Raw genomic sequence first — 17,558 nt, 5'->3', positions numbered from 1 at the left:
TTGTGGTGTTCCTTTTTTTTTTTTTTAATCTTTTTTTGGTTGTTCAAGAAAAGGATTTGAGACAGCAACTCAAACAAATTTTCTGGGATAAAAGCCAATCTCAGAATTTTTTCTTGATTGTAGCAACTGAAAAAGGAGGAGGAAGGGTGCTAAAATATTTGATGAAACCAGTGTCAGTCTGGGTTTCATTTTAGAAGCTGGAAGCTCTGTGCTAGGGGATATATACTTCAACATTTTGTTTTCATGTTCCCAAATACTTAACATTTTAATCTATTTATAGCTTCTACTTCAGTTCCTAACGTCGTGGAAGTGAAAGAAAACATGACTCTTGGAACAACCTTAGTGACTAACCCAAAAGGAGGCTTTCTGGTAAGAAAGGAATTTTTGCCAGTTTTAAAAGAAGTTTGTTTTTTAGTCAGGTACCATAACAAAAACATTTCACCCTTCTTCATCTTTTAAAGGCATGTGGACCTCTTTGGGCTTATAAATGTGGGCGTTTGCATTATACAACTGGAGTTTGCTCTAATGTGAGCTCCACTTTTGAAACCATCGAGGCGATTGCTCCATCTGTGCAAGGTATGCATGCCACAAGAACTCTCCTGTGTGTCCAAAAATACAAAGTGCCAAACAAGACAAATGTATACACATAGGCATACCAAAAAGTATGAACTGCTTAACTTAGCTACTAGCATTACCAAGTTAAGTAAATGTTTTCATTGTCTGTATATAACCTAAATTCTTGCTACTTTTGGAATTTGTCTCAGTATAAACAATCGTTAGAGTGCTATGTAACATCCAAACACTATTACTAAAAATAGTTGCTTATGTTTTTTACTTATGGCCAAAAGACACATTTTAAACAATGACGACATGTTAACACCTAATACAAACCCAATTTGGTAATATAGATAAAAATCTTAAAGACCTGGTCCTTTGGAAAAATCAACGAGGAAGAGATTGACATTGAAGAAGGTAGTGGTCCTAGTAAACACTCCAGTTATGTGATCTTCTAATACCAGTCTTAAATTTATTACAAGAAAGTGCCTTGCTGGTAAAAGGAACACAAGCTAGGTAAAATATGATGCAAAAGGTAATGAATGACAGTTGGTGTCAAACAAGTCAGTTCAGCCCCATGCAGAAAGACATGCATTTATTACTAATCACAAAAGTAACTGGAGCTGTGAGATGTATTTGACCCTTGTTAGTACCAATTCTAATGCAACAATTTGTGTTGCAGAGTGTAAAACACAGTTGGACATTGTCATAGTCCTCGATGGATCCAACAGCATTTATCCATGGGAGAGTGTCACAGCCTTCCTGAACAGCCTCCTGAAAAACATGGATATAGGTCCTCAGCAAACACAGGTAACACAGTAGATGTTTTATCGTTGTTTAATTTGCAGGGGTAAAAAAGGATTTACAGGATATAGGATGAGAGTGTCGTCTATGCAGCTCTTCAATCATAAGAACTTACGGCAATGGGGTACTAAAACAAAATAGCTGAAACCACAACTAAGACAGTGTTTGCTGCCAAGTAGCAGTGTCAGGGAGGCTTTCCTCCCCCCACCACTCAGGCAGTCTGGAGAAACTGACTTTCAAACCTAGAGACAAAAGTTAAGTACATTAAATGAGGCCGTTTGAACATTGTCCTTTCCCACTTCCTTCCTCTCCACAACCACTTCTTGTCTTTTGTACTTCATAGCACAAAGGTCATTTCTGCTTCTCCAAGGCACACATGCATGATTCAGACAGCCTTTGACTATAAGCTTTTTGGAGTAGTGTTCTGTATTTTGTACTGTGGAGAATTGAGCATGCAGCTTTTAAACATTTGAACTCATAATTAACGAGTGGCTGTTAAGTTGCATGTTATTAATGGCAGAAGCTGCATCTATGTAAGTGGAGGGGGCTAAATTCCCAGCTGCTATAAATCAGTGTTGTTCCACCAGCTACATTGGTTGAGCTACAACCAATTACCCCAGCTGAGGATCTGACATATGTTTCACAGTCTTCTGAACAGAGTATTCAAATAGCAATGCCAGCAAGACTTGAGGAAAGGGGAAACATAGAGTCATAGAGTCATAGAATCATAGGATGTCCTGAGTTGGAAGGGACCCACAAAGATCATCGAGTCCAACTCCTGTCCCTGCGTAGGACAACCCCACATGTCATACCATGTGTCTGAGGGTGTTGTCCAGTCTCTTCTTGAACACAGTCAGACTTGGGTCTGTGACACCTCCCTAGGGAGCCTGTTCCAGTGCTCCACCACCCTCTGGGTGAAGAATCTTTTCCTGATGTCCAAACTAAACCTTCCCTGGCACATCTTCCTGCCATTCCCTTGGGTTCCATCATTGGTCTCTAGAGAGAAGAGATCAGCGCTTGCCCCTCCTCCTCCCCTTGTGAGGAAGCTGTAGACCATCATGAGGTCTCCCCTCAGTCTCCTTTTCTCCATGCTAAACAAAGCAAGTGACTTTAGCAGCTCCTCATACGGCTTCCTCTCTAAACCCTTCACCAACTTGGTGGCCCTCTTCTGGACATTCTCTAGAGCTCAATATATTTTTTATATTGTGGGACCCAGAACTGCACACAGTGCTCCAGGTGAGGCCACTCCAGTGCAAAGCAGAGCAGGACAATCACCTCCCTCACCTGGCTGGCAATGCTGTGCTTGATGCACCCCAGGACACAGCTGCCCTCTTGGCTGCCAGGGCACACTGTTGGCTCATGTTCAACTTGCCATCGACCAGAGCCCTCAGATCCTTCTCCGCAGAGCCGCTCTCCAGCCTCTCATCCCCCAGTCTGTATGTACAGCTCGGGTTGCCGTGTCCCAGGTGCAAAACACAGCACTTGCCCTTGTTGAACTTCATGCAGTTGGTGATTGCCCAGTTCTCCAGTTTGTCCAGATCCCTCTGCAGGGCCTCTCTGCCCTCGAGAGTGTCGACAGCTCTTCCCGATTTTGTTTTTATCAGCAAACTTACTAAGTAATTCCCCAAGTCCTGAGTCTAAGTCATTTACAAAGACATTGAAGAGTGCTGGCCCTAAGATGGTTCCCTGCGGAACCTCCACTAGTTACTGGTCACCAGCCCAACATAACTCCTTTTACTAGAACCCTTTGAGCCCAGCCCATCAGCCAATTGTTCACCCACTGCATTGTGTGTTTATCCAGCTGGATGCTGGATGTCTTGTCCAGGAGGATACTGTGAGAGATAGTATCAAAGGCTTTACTGAAATCCAAAAAGATTGACAGGCTTCTCTTGGTCAGCTGGGTGGTTAACCTTGTCGTAGAATGAAATTATGTTTGTTAAGTAGGAATATGACAGGGGCTCTTTATTGAGAGCAACAGAGGAAACTGGGTCTTCCTTTCACTTCTGCCTTTTCCACTTCCCAAAAGCAAGGACTTTCTGGGATCCTGTATAATATTTGACATGCAGCAGGCCAATACTTAGAAGTTTTGCTACTTTGGGTTAGCTCCTAGCATTCAGCTCCTGCCTTCACAAAGGAGATGGTGAGAAGGTATAAAAGATACCTCTATCTGCACAGAGCATCCCCATCATTTTCCAAGTTAATTGGGGTTTGTGTGTTGCCACCCAGCTGTATTGGCTGTACTGGCTGATAAAATTATTACTTTGAAACTGTTAGCTTTACAAGTGTGTTCTGTTAGTTTAAACATGCTGTTCTTCCAGATATTGTGACGAAGAAGGAAGAACACTTCATCAAATGTAACAGAAAGGAAAAAAAAAATTATATATATTCTGGGTCCATTAAGCTGGTGATTATTCAAACACATGCCATCTTGGAAAAATACTTAAAGCTGAACTTCCCTGTACCAGGCAATGGCTGCATAGAAATCATCACTGTCTTCTGCCTGAAGGGCTTCATGTGAACAGTTCACAGGGCAATCAACTCTACTGTACCTTCAACCCTCTTCCTCACCCTGCAATTCCTAAATTTTTACATCGACACACCTCTGTTATGTTTGTTTTTGGAATCCTGCCTTGCCTGTGCGGTTTGGCTCACACACAAAAGGTCCCTTGCTGGCCTGTGCTCCAGCAGACCGCCACTTCCACCTACAAAATCTGTTCTATCTGCAGTTTGGAATAGCTACGCTTCTGCTCACACGTACACTTATTCACTTGAGAATGTCAGCTTTGGCATCTGGTTCCTACAGAGCAGAAACATTTGAGAGGGAGATAAGAATAGGATAAGGGGGAGAGAGGCTGAAAAACTGGAAATAGAAGGCAAAAGCTCGGTGGAATTTTCTTGGTTCCTCTTCCCCTCCTCCCCTGAACATACCCCATCTTTGTCCCAAGCCCACTGCTTGGGAACCTTGGCACACCCAAAGGTAGTAACGCGTTTATACCACCTACTCCACCCACACTGTCTGCTCACAGAAAACTGTTTTTAAATTACTGTTGAATGGGGAAGAGGAGAAACAGCAGAGCAGGCTTATTCCTCCCTTCTCCTCTGGGAGCTTAGAACAGAAATACAGGAACAATTGCTTAGTTTCTGTCCGTTTAAATTGATTTTTCCGTTTTCATCTTTTGAGGATTGTTGAGCACGTAGAAATAAGTGGACTTTCACTGACTTCAGATTGTTTTCCTCTTGCATGGGAAAGGAATGAGGTGATTACAGAATAAGTCCTTAGCAGCTTGGGTGTGACTTGTTCAAAACCGTGTTTTGATTAGAGGCTTGTGAGGTATTTTTTTTCCACTTACCTCCTCCATGAAAATGGTCATTAGATTTATGGCATGTCAGAAGAGAAATTCCTTAGTGTGCCATGTTTGGCAAATTTGAAAGTGAAAGCCAGAAGATTCAGATGCAAAATGTCAAAGTTTATGGTATATCTTTTTCACGAGTATTTCCTTCTCTTCCTCTTTCTGTTCTCCAGAAAATTCACACCATACTGATGATTAAGCTGCATATCCTGAGCTTAGGAATAAAAGAAGTAAAGGGAAAGTGATGATAGAAAAGTGGAAAAGTAAGAAGGAATTAAATGAGAAAAAAATAGTGCAAGTAGGAACAAAATATTTCTCTCAGCCTTATTCCACATTTTAATGTAAATGCAAAGCCAGATAGTTTTTTTCCTCTTTTTTTTAACTTCTGTAAAGATAATTGTCTTTTTAACATGAGGGTGTGTTTTTTAATCTGTTACATATGAATATCCTTCTGTGGGAGAAGAATTTCGAAAGAGAAAGTAGAATGCTTCGATATGTTCAATTCCAGCTTTAAAGCTATCTTGAAATGGCCTTCAGAAACTGTCAGACAAGTTTTATGTCTCCATATGACATAGGCAGCTATAGGTGTTTGGCCTGTACCTTATTATATCTCCAAAAAGACTGTATCAGTGGAGTAATAAGTCATATCTTATGATCAGTTTTATCTCCAGAAGAACACAAGTGTATTAAAGAGGTATTGAAAAGATTCAGGATGAAGAAAGGCCTTTGCAATGGTTTACAAGTAATCCCTGTCTGAGTCCCCAGAGCAAACAAAATGTAGCAGAATTAATTCAATTTTGCTTCAGTTCAGGTGTCTTTAGCATACTCTCCATACAATGAAAGTTATTATCCATTAGGGCTTCCCAAGACATCTCTGTTTTTCTTTTATGTTAAAAATTATTTAAGTACAACCAAAATTATTTCTGATTTTCCTCCACATCCCAGTGGTGAAAATCCTAGTGTATAATTTCCATGTACGAAATGGTTTTCCTTTCATTTTGTTGTTGTTGGTTTTTTTACCAACTAGATTATCTTAATAACTTATTGGGAAAGCCAGAATGTACTTTCCAAATAAGGGACTGTATTCACTTATAGAATGACAATAAAGAATTGCCCTCAGAAATGTTTGTCCCAAAGTAGAACAGTCCTTTACTTGCCTGTTTTCTCATACAACACTTTTTCACAGGAACTGGGGACAATTAATGAATTATTCCCTTGTGTAATATAAAAGCCATGGAATGCTAGGGAAGGGAACACAAACTTAGGAATTACAAAGATGTTCAATAGATTATGGTCAGTAATGCTGGGAAAAATATTAGGTTTTCTGGAGCAGGGCAGAATTACTTCCTTCTGTGTTGTAGAACTGCATTTTCCAGATTTAAATTAAACAGGCAGATCAAAACATACAGTGCCTGTAAGTATCATTCTTAGGGGCTTGCTGAAGTTACGCAGTTTGAACAGGTTTATTGTCCCATAAAGGCACATTTGCATCATGAAGAAATGTCATTTATTTTTTTTTTCATTAGATTAAAAGGCTGAAAAAACACAAACCTTCACTGCTATCTAATAGAATATAGTTCTAATTTTACAAGACGGACGTGATTCTGTGATCCAGTAGGAGACTAGAACATGCAGCCTAGTAGTATTTAGTCAGTTCTGGAAGCTTTTCATTACCCTTTTTCGATGAATGGCTCATCTTTCATGCCATGAAACATGTAGAGCACAATGAACAGTGTTTTCAAAGCTAGTTCTAAGGATGGGTCCCACAGAACAATTGTATCCCATAAGATAACCACATGCCCCTCTTCCTTCCTGATTTACAAGCTATGCAACACAGTGCAGTTTTCCAGACTCAGATGTTCTTCCCATTCACTTCCTGAGAAGGAAATGCTCAAAATGTTTACTTGCTGTGATCATGGACAACGTTTCCTTTCAAATAGGAAATGATACAACTCAATGTCAGCTTGTAATCTTTTTCAGGAAAACGACAACACCAACATGGGTCTCTAGAATCATGAAAGACTGGCAGATACTTCACAGCCTGGAAGCAATCAATAGTTGATTTAGTCCTTAGTATCAATAAAATCCTCAGAGTTGCAGATAAGGAAGCTGATAATCCACAGCAGTGGACTCCAGGGCATATAATAGTCTCTGGCTACACTTGTGCTTGGTCCTGGAATACCTGAGGCACCCCTCCTACTCCAAAAGAAAAAACATGATGAAAATCACTTGTTGATCACCAGTTAATGGCAGTCTTTTTAAATGACTAGCAGTATCCTCTTCAGTTCATTCTGTGTGTCACTTCAGATGCATGCCAAAAAATTGTTGCCTTGGGGGGAATGGGTTAAAAATTTCATCTTCAGTTTGGGATTTAGCAGCTGCCCCATGACCACTCTGAGTGGTAATACAGCGTGTGCCCCAGCCTATTCTGTAAACACTGTGCAGGGTTAATAGGCTGCTGCCCACCTGAACATGCAGCCTCTGAATGCTCAGCTGCAGACGGAGGACAGCATGCCTCCGAGAGAAAATTGAAATATCCTAAAAGGGAGCAACTTGTCTTAACTTTGAACTTATATCAGTTCATCAAGATTTGATTTTGTTTTCAAAAGGATACAGAAATCAAGTGGGATACATTTTGTTTCTCCATACCATTATAATTATAGTGCCATAATTGCATATAACTATATATATAGCGTTTCATAAAGAACGTGATACTGATATTTAGTATCAAATACTGCTACAAGCAAACAAAAAATGTGCAGAATCTGAGAGGCTATGAAAATACCTCAGAAACCACGCAAAAACATTTACAAAGCACATAATATGCCACTCCTAAAATAATACGATAGCATATACATCCCAGAGGTCTTATTGATCTTCAGTACCTAAGTGCTGTAGTGCTTTTAATAATAGATGAGTGAGACATAAATGTGCCGTGTAATACTGCATTATCCTAAATAACACTTATAAATTGTCACGTGTAACATAAAATTGAAATATGATTATGGAACATTGTGTGGAATCTTCCCCAGTAAAAGCTGCCAGGAACCTGCCAAAATGTTAAAACTGACAGAGATGAATGAGATAAATTAAATAATACTAAAGAATATTGCTCATCTTTTTATTTCACACTTGGTTTTGTGGCAATTTCCCTCAGGCATATGTGGTTGTGTTCCAGTCCCATGCATTGATCTTTCATGCAAAGACTTGTCCTGTTGAGGTCACCTAGAGTCTTTCCATCATCCTCCACCATACCCGAAGCCACCACTTTATTAATGTTATCCCCTCTGGCATTTGTAGAGTGTCTTACTTGGGCTTGCCTCCTGCTGGGAGAACAGCCATATGCTGATTAAGATGCCCCTGCTGTCTTAATTGATATAAGGGCATTTAGGTCTTCCTCTCACCCTGAGGGCCTAAACTGCTCATTGCAGTGCTGTTTAGGGTAAATAAATTGTAGGACTATTATATTTTGGTAGAATTAAGAGAGCTGTGAGTGAACCGTGACCTCGCATTCTCTAAGGAAAACTGTTTTGAGAAGTTGTGACTGGTGGTTAGGGCGTTCATCTGCCTTGGTGCAGAGGAAAGCAGAGCTAATGCACAGACTGCTGCAAGGCAGAAAGAGCAAGGCGTTGAGCCTGCTTTTGGATTTATTCCTATTTTTGATAAAAGCTATTTAGAAACTTCAAAATGTTTAACAAGATTGAGTGTTTTTTAGCCAGTCTTGCTCAGCTGATTATAGGTGTTTCATGCTGAGGGGAACACATAAAGTTCAATCGTTCCATTCTTCTCCTGGCTGGTACAGATGAGCTTTTACCCAACTGCAGGAGACACAGATCTTTCTTTAAGGGTAGTTGATTTATGCCATGAACTATGTGTTTCAGGTTGGAATTGTTCAGTATGGACAGACTGTAGTCCATGAATTTTTCCTGAATACATACTCAACAACGGAAGATGTGATGGCTGCAGCCACAAGAATACGCCAGCGGGGGGGCACACAAACTATGACAGCGCTGGGAATAGATACAGCAAGGTACGTTCACAAAATATTGTCCTGCAAAGGGTAGAAACAGATATTGTGACAGTTCTGATTTTATAAACTAAAATGTGGTGTGGTTGACATCTGACTTCATTCTAGCTAAGCAGACAAAATTTAGGAGGAGGATGGATAAACGGACTCTATCCAGCATCTAGAGCAGTTGTATATGGCACCGAGAAAAGGCAGCTCAGCTGTCTCTTGAATGGAGGAAACAGGGAAAGAGGAGAGACATAGAGCAAGGTTGCAGTCCTTGGCAAAGGGCTGACAATCTTTGATGTCCACTCAGAGCAGGTAGGCACTGTGTGTGTATGGAGATGAAGGAAATCAAGTTCTTCAGAGGAAACAGGAAAAAATAGAACTCATTAGTGTTAGTTTGTGTTCATTCTGAAGTTAAGATTATTATGGGGTTTGAACTCACACTCATCAGAAAGCCTAGAAATCTTGTATCTGAAGTCATTGAAGCTTCTGGATCACCGTGAGAATAAAGATCTGTTGTAGCAGTAGCATTATTTAGAAATACTTCCTTTATGACCAAAATGAAATCTGTCTTTTGTAGAACAGACAGTAAATGCAAAACCTCTCAGACACTTTCAAACTCTATTATGTTGTCCTGCTATCTTTTTCTTCTCTACTTTTTTCCCTGGCATGACAGCATGACTTCATTCCATAAAAGATTTCATTCACCCTTTCCGAACAACCACTTAGTGAAACATGCAGCATCTTTCCGATGAACAATTTGATTATCTGACCAAAGTTTTGTTGATGTCTTAAATCCAATGAAATTGTTACATATTCACCACTGATGTTTTCCTTAGATACAAGCAGAAGTTGAGGGAATCTGAACAAGTTCATGAAAGCAGAGCGAGCTGAGAATTGCCAAATACTCAGAAACCACATGTGGTTCAGAAAGTCCCAGTGCACCAAAAACTGTTGCAGGCTTGTATATACAGAAACTATCAGCAGAAGCTTCCTCTGTTCTTTCAGTATTCCTATCCATCCACTTTTGCCCATCCTCAGCAGGAGATCTTAGCTTTCACTCATGTGGCCAGCCTTAGAGTTCTGCACTATTCTGAAAAGAGGAAGCCCTGCTTCCTTCCATCTCCTGCAGAATCCTAATCCAGCCTTGCCTTTTCTGGTCTACTCCAGAGTCTGGGCAAGCAGCTGCCCGAAACCTCAGTGCCCATTTGCCTACCTGTGGCTGTGTAATTCAACTGGTCACCCCCACCTGCCTTCACTCACCTGCACCCTACTTCTGCCACATCCCCAACACCCAGATTTACTGTAGATGTGCAAGGTGTGCTGGTAGCTGAGTAAGGACTTCGAACACTTGAAGTGCTGCTGTAGGGTGGAAATGTGTGGGATTTTGTGTGTGGGTTTCATGATGGGGGAGAGCGCATTGCTTTGGGTTTTTTCAAGCTGCTAAAAGCTTTTTCAGATACCAGAAGTTTGTTTGGAGAGAGGAAGAATTCTTCCCCATCCAGCATTGTATTATCTGCTGTTACTCTCACATGAATGAATAATGAATGAATGTTTGTGAAACTCTTTTGCTGCTAACTTTCATGTAAGTTCCAATTGTTGTTGTTTGTATTTGTTAATGATTGATATCAATCTCCTTTTTCTGTTTCTTAGTTAATATAAAGTCTTTTCATGTATAGTTGACTATGAAAATATGATGCATGTGCTAAATGCTGACATTGCCTTTCTCCAAACACTTTATGTTTTCCTTTAGGAAAGAGGCTTTTACTGAGGCCCACGGTGCACGAAGAGGAGTACAAAAAGTAATGGTTATTGTGACTGATGGGGAATCACATGACAACTACAGATTACAAGAAGTGATTGATGATTGTGAAGATGAAAACATTCAGAGATTTGCTATTGCTGTAAGTGAAATTTAATGGGAAAATTCAGAATCTTACAAGCGTGTTTCATCTTCCAAATGTAATTTCTGTTTAAAAAGTTCATTTCACAGAATCTTTATGGAAATACAATCATTTCAGAGAGGAAGACAAGAAAGAAGCTGAAAAAGACATTAAAAAATTGCTTTCTGGCTTTGTAGCATATAAGAAAAAGCAAACTATCTGTCTTCCTGTTGATAACAGGTGTGTGTATATGAATAGAAAGGAGAAAGTGTTTGAGGGGCAGCATAAAAATAAAACCTTTTTGTTAGGAGCAATATTTAACAGAGTGGGTTAATTCAAATCTTCTGAGCAATTTCTGTAGACACATTACCTACTTAAAAAAAAATGTAAACCATAAAAAAAAAAAAACAGGTTTAGTATGGCTGTTCTGTGTGCTAGCATTCTAAAGTTGTCATTTTCACAATGAGCAAACTTAGTAGCTGAATCAGAGGGTGAACGTGATGGAGGTACACCTATATCAAGAAATATAGAAACATTTATAGTAGATTTGGTGTGACCTCCCCACAGTATTTGTGTATTCTACACTCAAATCATCTATTTTCTCTCTTTAAATTTGAAGGTACGTTGGATTGTTGCTTCTCTGTTCTTATCTTTCTTTGTTGTGTTACAATGAGGTGGTATGGAAGAATACAGCTTCAAGAAAGATGTCTTTAATTTAAAGAGTCATAGAATAAATACTAGAATTTTGTCAAAAAGAGGAAAAAGGTACAGTTGAGGATAGCAGACATAGTTGTTTTCTTTGCTATTGTTGATATTTTCAGAAAAACAAGTGAGCCCTCATACAGTTCTCTTCTCATTGGAATATAACAGTTTCAAACCAATTTGAGGGAAGTTTTAACAGAACAATTTAAGATTAGATATTATTTCCCAGTATGCCTTGACAACCTACCTCAGAGATATCTTTTAAAACAGGTTATAAAACCTTTTTTTTTTTTTAATTCTCTTTAGATTCTTGGCAGCTACAGCAGAGGAAATTTAAGTACTGAGAAATTTGTAGAGGAAATAAAATCAATTGCCAGTAAGCCTACTGAAAAGCATTTCTTCAATGTCTCAGATGAATTAGCTCTTGTAACTATTGTTGAAGCACTTGGAGAGAGAATATTTGCCCTGGAAGGTATGTCATTATTTAAAATTTTACTTCCTGCTTGCATTATGACTGAAGCAAATGCAAGACCATCTGCTTTTTCTTCCTTTGCAATGTATTGTGCTGCATAAAATGTATTATGCAGATATTTTTTCATGCTGATCATAAAAATATTTCACCATAGAAAACAAAAACATAGATAATGATGTGAAATATATTCAGATGCAGTAGAGCCTATGAAGACAATCGCCTAAAATGTAAGTAATCATTACTGTCTTAGCTGGGGTAAACATGAAGTTGCCTTCCCTTAGGTAAAAAAAACACTACCAGATCTTGTCCTGATCAGCCCATGATCATGTTTCTCCTACCTATACCTTTAGGTCCTCCTTCTGCTGAGTTATTAGTTACAGCATATTACTTTGCTATGCAAGTTATCATGGACTTGGCATATAGAGTTGACAACATGTATTTTTCCATTGGAAATGGTCATGATACTCAGATTTTAGCACAGAAAAGTCATTTTCTCATAATATCTGCTTACATTCTCATTCCAAATTAGGCAACGCTGTCCAAAAGTCTGTTTGTTTTAAGCACACTACTGGTAATGGAAGACTGAGTTTATTAGTTATAAATTACACTGGACAACTCTGAAGGGATTCGTGTCATACAAGGAAAACATCCATCTATTCCAACTTATTTTTTTCAACATCTCAACTTTACAAGTAGCTGGAATACTGTACTTTACAGCTGGAACAAAAGATAATGTTGATTTGAAAGTCAAGAAATAGTACAAATATGAGAGAGAATTTTAAAGGTTTTTAAATTGGAGCTATATTTCTCAGACATATTGGGGTATTTTTTTAGTGTATCATTTAGCTTGATCAAATATTACTATTTTCAGGTGATCATTACTAAGTATTTTTTCCATTTTATATGTTCTTACTTTTTTAGTTTTTGGAAGATATTGTTTCCTCACTTTCGAAACAAATTAATTTGAGGAGAATTTATTAATAATCTCTCTAAAGCCCAAAGTTTAGCCTACTTAAGCTTATTGAGTACTTCAAAGTTCATTGAATAGGGGGCTCTTTTGTTAAGTCCCTGGAAGAATAGTGGAAAAATAGTTGTTCAAACAGAAGTTGGAAACTTAGTCTTCAATCTGTACTTTGTACTTCTAGAAAAGTGAAAAAAATCATTGTCTTTCATGAGTAGAATAAAATCTGTTAGTTACAATTTTAAAACATTATGGATATAGAATAAAAAGTCGATCAACTTCTAGTAATGACAACAGATGAAGGATATAAGACCAAATGTCACTGAATTCCTGGATATCAGTGTCTCATGCCAGAGATCAACCTTTTGAACAACCAGGTGCCACTGAAAGAGATGGTCTTACTTTGTCACACTCTGTCTTGTCCCTTTTAGCAATCAGTAGCCATTAGGTAGTGCCTATCTGTCACATGAAACACCAGCCTCCAAATAGTCAAGTAAATTGTGCTGTTGGGGAATGCTTTATATCATGAGCTCTAACCCTTCCATTGAATTCAGTAATTCATTCCTCTAATCATAAGAAAAAAATTATGAGACATTTGAACATTAAACAAGTTTCGTATCTTAATAAAATATCAAAAAAAATGTAGTTATGTTGGCAGTGGTGAAACTGTTTGATTAAATTGTAAAGACGTTATCTGTTTATGTGATAGTCAATTCTTGAGATGACTAATCCTCGTCACCTTGCCCTCCAGTATTTTGGTACTTTAAGCATAATGTACATCTTTATGTATCAACAAATTCTGAAGTGCTCCTTGAATTCAGCTTTTATTTTCTGCAAAAGATGCAGTAACAAATATATACTTTTTGGATATTATTACCTTTTATTTAACATAAACCTATTATAAACCATTAGCAAATTTTTGCATTGATATATTTGCCTTATTTTCAATTTATATTTTATATAGGCTTGTTTGTATTATAAAAAATACATATTTGAAACAAAAAATATGGAAAATTAATTTCATCTGCACTGTAGGAGACAAGCTAGGTAATTTCACCACTCCCAAAAGGATTCTTGATTTCCAGATTTATAGTAGGAACTCAGAGACACACTAAGATTTCTGTATAAGACACCTGTGATATGAGACAAGACATGTCACCGCCTCCACCTGTGAAAGTCCTATGAATCACACAATCTGGCTGCAAGAGAATGAGAATAGAAACTGAAAATTTGATCTTTGCTTTTTGGTAAAACATAGCAAGGCTAAGTTGCTCCAATGGATTGGTAAGGCTAGAGCTAGAAGATGCTGACTAGGTCAGTTTCTGTTGATTCTTCAGGAATGGTTTCCTGTCCCCTGTAGATTTGCAACTGTGTCCATGGAAGCATTTTTGTGGCAGATGAGAAAAGAAGATTCATTCTGCCCCACCCAGCTTTCTGGTGACAATATGTTTAAATTCTCAATCTAAATAACCTCTTGCTAATATAGTAGTGCACTTGATTTTTAAAATTGTATTTCTTGTTCTCTTTTTTGTTTTGGCCATTAAGAAAATGCAGAAGAAAACTGCGAAAGAGCTGGAAAATTACATCCAACAAAAACCCATGCTTGACAGCCAGTGGATTTCTACACATAATCTTTTTCATATGCCTCTGTGTCTCATGGCATGGACTTCTGGTTTTAATGGCAAATTTAAGTTTTATCCAACCCATAGGCAGGCACAAATGGGTTGTTTTTTTTTACAAATATCCTGTGTAAGATGCTTGGCAGTTCAAAACTCAACAGAAAGTCAGGCTGGGGGCTGTTATCTAAGCAGCATTCAGAGCTGAACACACCAACAGTATCGGCATTGTCCTCTGCCTCAGACTGTGAGAGTCTCATCTTTCTCAGCTCATTAAGGAGCACCCTTTACTGCATTAAAATATTGTTTGTTAGCAAATGTGCAACTTCATGGTTTTATTCTTAAAAAGGACATTTTCAGACTTAGAAAAGCAACTGCATCTTGTGAAACATAATAGCTTATGTTTGTGCTACTAACATTTTGTGTTTGAGATCATGTCTCCTTCCTGTGACTGGCTATAAATCCCAATAATTAGCAAAGACATCATGTTCCAGGGAGCAACGTCTGTGGTTTTAGTTGCTGAGTATCAAAAGTTCAGTATTATTTAGTAGTTCAGATGTCTGAAATTCATGCAGCCATCCTCAGTTTCATTCACATAGTTGGAATTTCGCCTCAGCACTCAGCTGGTAGCGAATTATGAACTTTTCCTGGACAAGCATCAGACCAGTTTTCATAGTTCTCCTCTACTGCTCATTACCATATCTTGCCGTCAAGGAGGAATCAATACACATAATATAGTTAGCTTACTTGTGGTGCTTAAGATGGCAAAATAGTCCTTGAGTATTACTTTAAAGTAGAGAAGAAGAGGCAGACGTTTCTCTTCCCTGGTGATATTTCAAGTGTACCTGGGAGCAAAGCAGCCCATCAGAGTTTAATAACTAACATATGACTACTTGATAAGATACTGAAACTAGGAGTAAATCACCTGACACCTTTTTTTTTTTTTTTTTTTTTTTTTTTTCCCCAAAGTCACTTAGAACAAATGGAAGATTTTCATGTAAATTTCTGGGCAGGATTATAATTCTCAAGCCCTTCCCTGAGGCGTATGGATCTTGGACAGCTGAGGTTTTCCTATGTTGTTTTTTACAAAGGTTCATGCAAACATCAAGTGTTTTTCATTTAAAGTTCTACCAGCTGCCTATGAATTTTTAGTTGCTACAATACAAGGCCAGGGTTACATGGCTGGTGTTTTATTGTTCACTTAGCTCAAGTGGAAAATGGCTTAACCATATTAATCAAACATTCCAAACATATTTGCCATCAGCCTGAGGTCAAATCTGGTCAGTTTTAGCGCAGAAATATTTCTTGGACAAGTTCTGAGACATGATGTTAAAACAGAAACTCTTGTACTTAATGGCAGCATTTGTCACAGATCTTAATTTATTATAAAAATCTATGGAAAACTATATTCACTGAATATTCTTTTTAATTATGCTATCCTTTATACCATATGAGCATTTTCACTACATTATTCAGACACTTTTGTGGGGTTGAAACTAATTTATTTTTCAAACCTTATTTTTTTCTGTTTACTAGCAACAACAGACCAGCAGGCAGCCTCATTTGAAATGGAAATGTCTCAAGCTGGTTTCAGTGCTCATTATTCTCAGGTAAACAAATTGTTTGAAAATAAAAGTTCTTTTTTGAAGTGGATTTTTTTTTTTTTAGTGAAGACATGAATTTAGAATGAGTATTTCAGAATTCTTTGTATAGTCCTTTTTGCCATTGGGAGTTCTTGAGTTTCCTGTAGTCCATTATTTTTTTGTCAAATATATGTAAAAATGATTATAAACAATGAAAGGTAAAAGAATAAGTACCTTCTTCACATGAACTCAAAATTTAATGCTCCTATAGTCCTTCATATCAGGAGAATAGTCTATAACATGTTAGGAAAGACAAAGACTTTTTAACAGGACCTGTAGTGACAGGACAAGTGGTAAAGTCTTAAACTGAAAGACAGTAGATACACAGAATCACAGAATGTTAGGGGTTGGAAGGGACCTCAAACGATCATCTAGTCCAATCCCACTGCAGGAGCAGGAACACCTAGATGAGGTTACACAGGAATGTGTCCAGGCGGGTTTTGAATGTCTCCAGAGAAGGAGACTCCACAACTTCCCTGGCAGCCCATTCCAGTGTTCTGTCACCCTCACTGAGAAGAAGTTTCTTCTCGTATTTAAGTGGAACCTCTTGTGTTCCACTTTGCACCTGTTAGCCTTTGTCTTACCATTGGTTGTCACCAAGAAGAGTCTGGCTCCATCCTCATGTCACTAACGCTTTATATATTTGTAAACATTGATGAGGTCACCCCTGAGTCTCCTCCAAACTAAAGAGACCCAGCTCCCTCAGCCTTTCCTCATACGGGAGATGCTCCACTCCCTTAATCATCTTTGTGGCTCTGTGCTGGACTCTCTCCAGCAGTTCCCTGTCCTTCTTGAACTGAGGGACCCAGAACTGGACACAATATTCCAGATGTGGTCTCACCAGGGCAGAGTAGAGGGGGAGGAGAACCTCTATTGACCTGCTAACCACCCCCCTTCTAATACACCCCAGGATGCCATTGGCCTTCTTGGCCGCAAGGGCACAGTGCTGGTTCATGGTCATCCTGCTGTCCACCAGGACCCCCAGGTCCATTTCCCCTCCACTGCTCTCTAATAGGTCATTCCCCAACTTATACTGGATTGGATAGATTGGATAGATTGCAAAAAATTTCTTCCTTATATCCAATGAGGGTGGTGAGACACTGAAACAGGTTGCTCAGAGAAATGGCGGATGCCACCTCCTTGAAAGTGGTCAAAGTCAAGTTGGATGGGACTTTGAGCGACCTTGTCTAGTTGAAGATGTCCTTCTCATTGCGGAGGGGCTGGACTAGATGACCGCTAAAGGTCCCTTCTAACCCAAACCATTTTATGTTTTTATGAACCTAAAAACTGTTGTCTCTAAATATTCATGTATAAATTTACATTGCATTGTATTGGTGAAATTGAGACAGAAGAGATACAAAAAGGTTATTTCTGTCGTGGATTTGATCTGCATTATGAGTAACATATCTTATTCTTCGTTCTGTTAGTACAGTGAACAACTTCATTCTCAGAGGTTAAATATAAAACGGGGATGCAAAAATCTGGGATTTGCATTAGCAGAAAATCACTATGGATTTTATTTATTCTTGAAAAATGAAAAATTATCCATTGTGATGATCT

The 17,558-nt window shown here is 38.6% G+C and overlaps 1 protein-coding gene across 1 annotated transcript in view; it reads left to right on the top strand.

Annotated features, from left to right (window-relative positions):
* ITGA1 (integrin subunit alpha 1) overlaps positions 1 to 17,558 on the top strand; it is a gene marked incomplete at its 5' end in the record, with an annotated part of 76,691 nt that overhangs the window by 32,202 nt on the left and 26,931 nt on the right. Inside the window, 7 exon segments of the mRNA XM_082074953.1 lie at positions 281 to 369; positions 462 to 576; positions 1,238 to 1,365; positions 8,591 to 8,739; positions 10,475 to 10,625; positions 11,613 to 11,778; positions 15,892 to 15,965. Coding sequence (XP_081931079.1) covers positions 281 to 369; positions 462 to 576; positions 1,238 to 1,365; positions 8,591 to 8,739; positions 10,475 to 10,625; positions 11,613 to 11,778; positions 15,892 to 15,965 — 872 coding nt within the window.

Source organism: Streptopelia decaocto (assembly GCF_964273445.1).
Source record: "Streptopelia decaocto genome assembly, chromosome: Z".
Classification (NCBI taxonomy): domain Eukaryota; kingdom Metazoa; phylum Chordata; class Aves; order Columbiformes; family Columbidae; genus Streptopelia; species Streptopelia decaocto.
The sequence above is the reverse complement of the archived record's forward strand: the minus strand, read 5'-3'. Positions and strand labels throughout refer to the sequence as shown.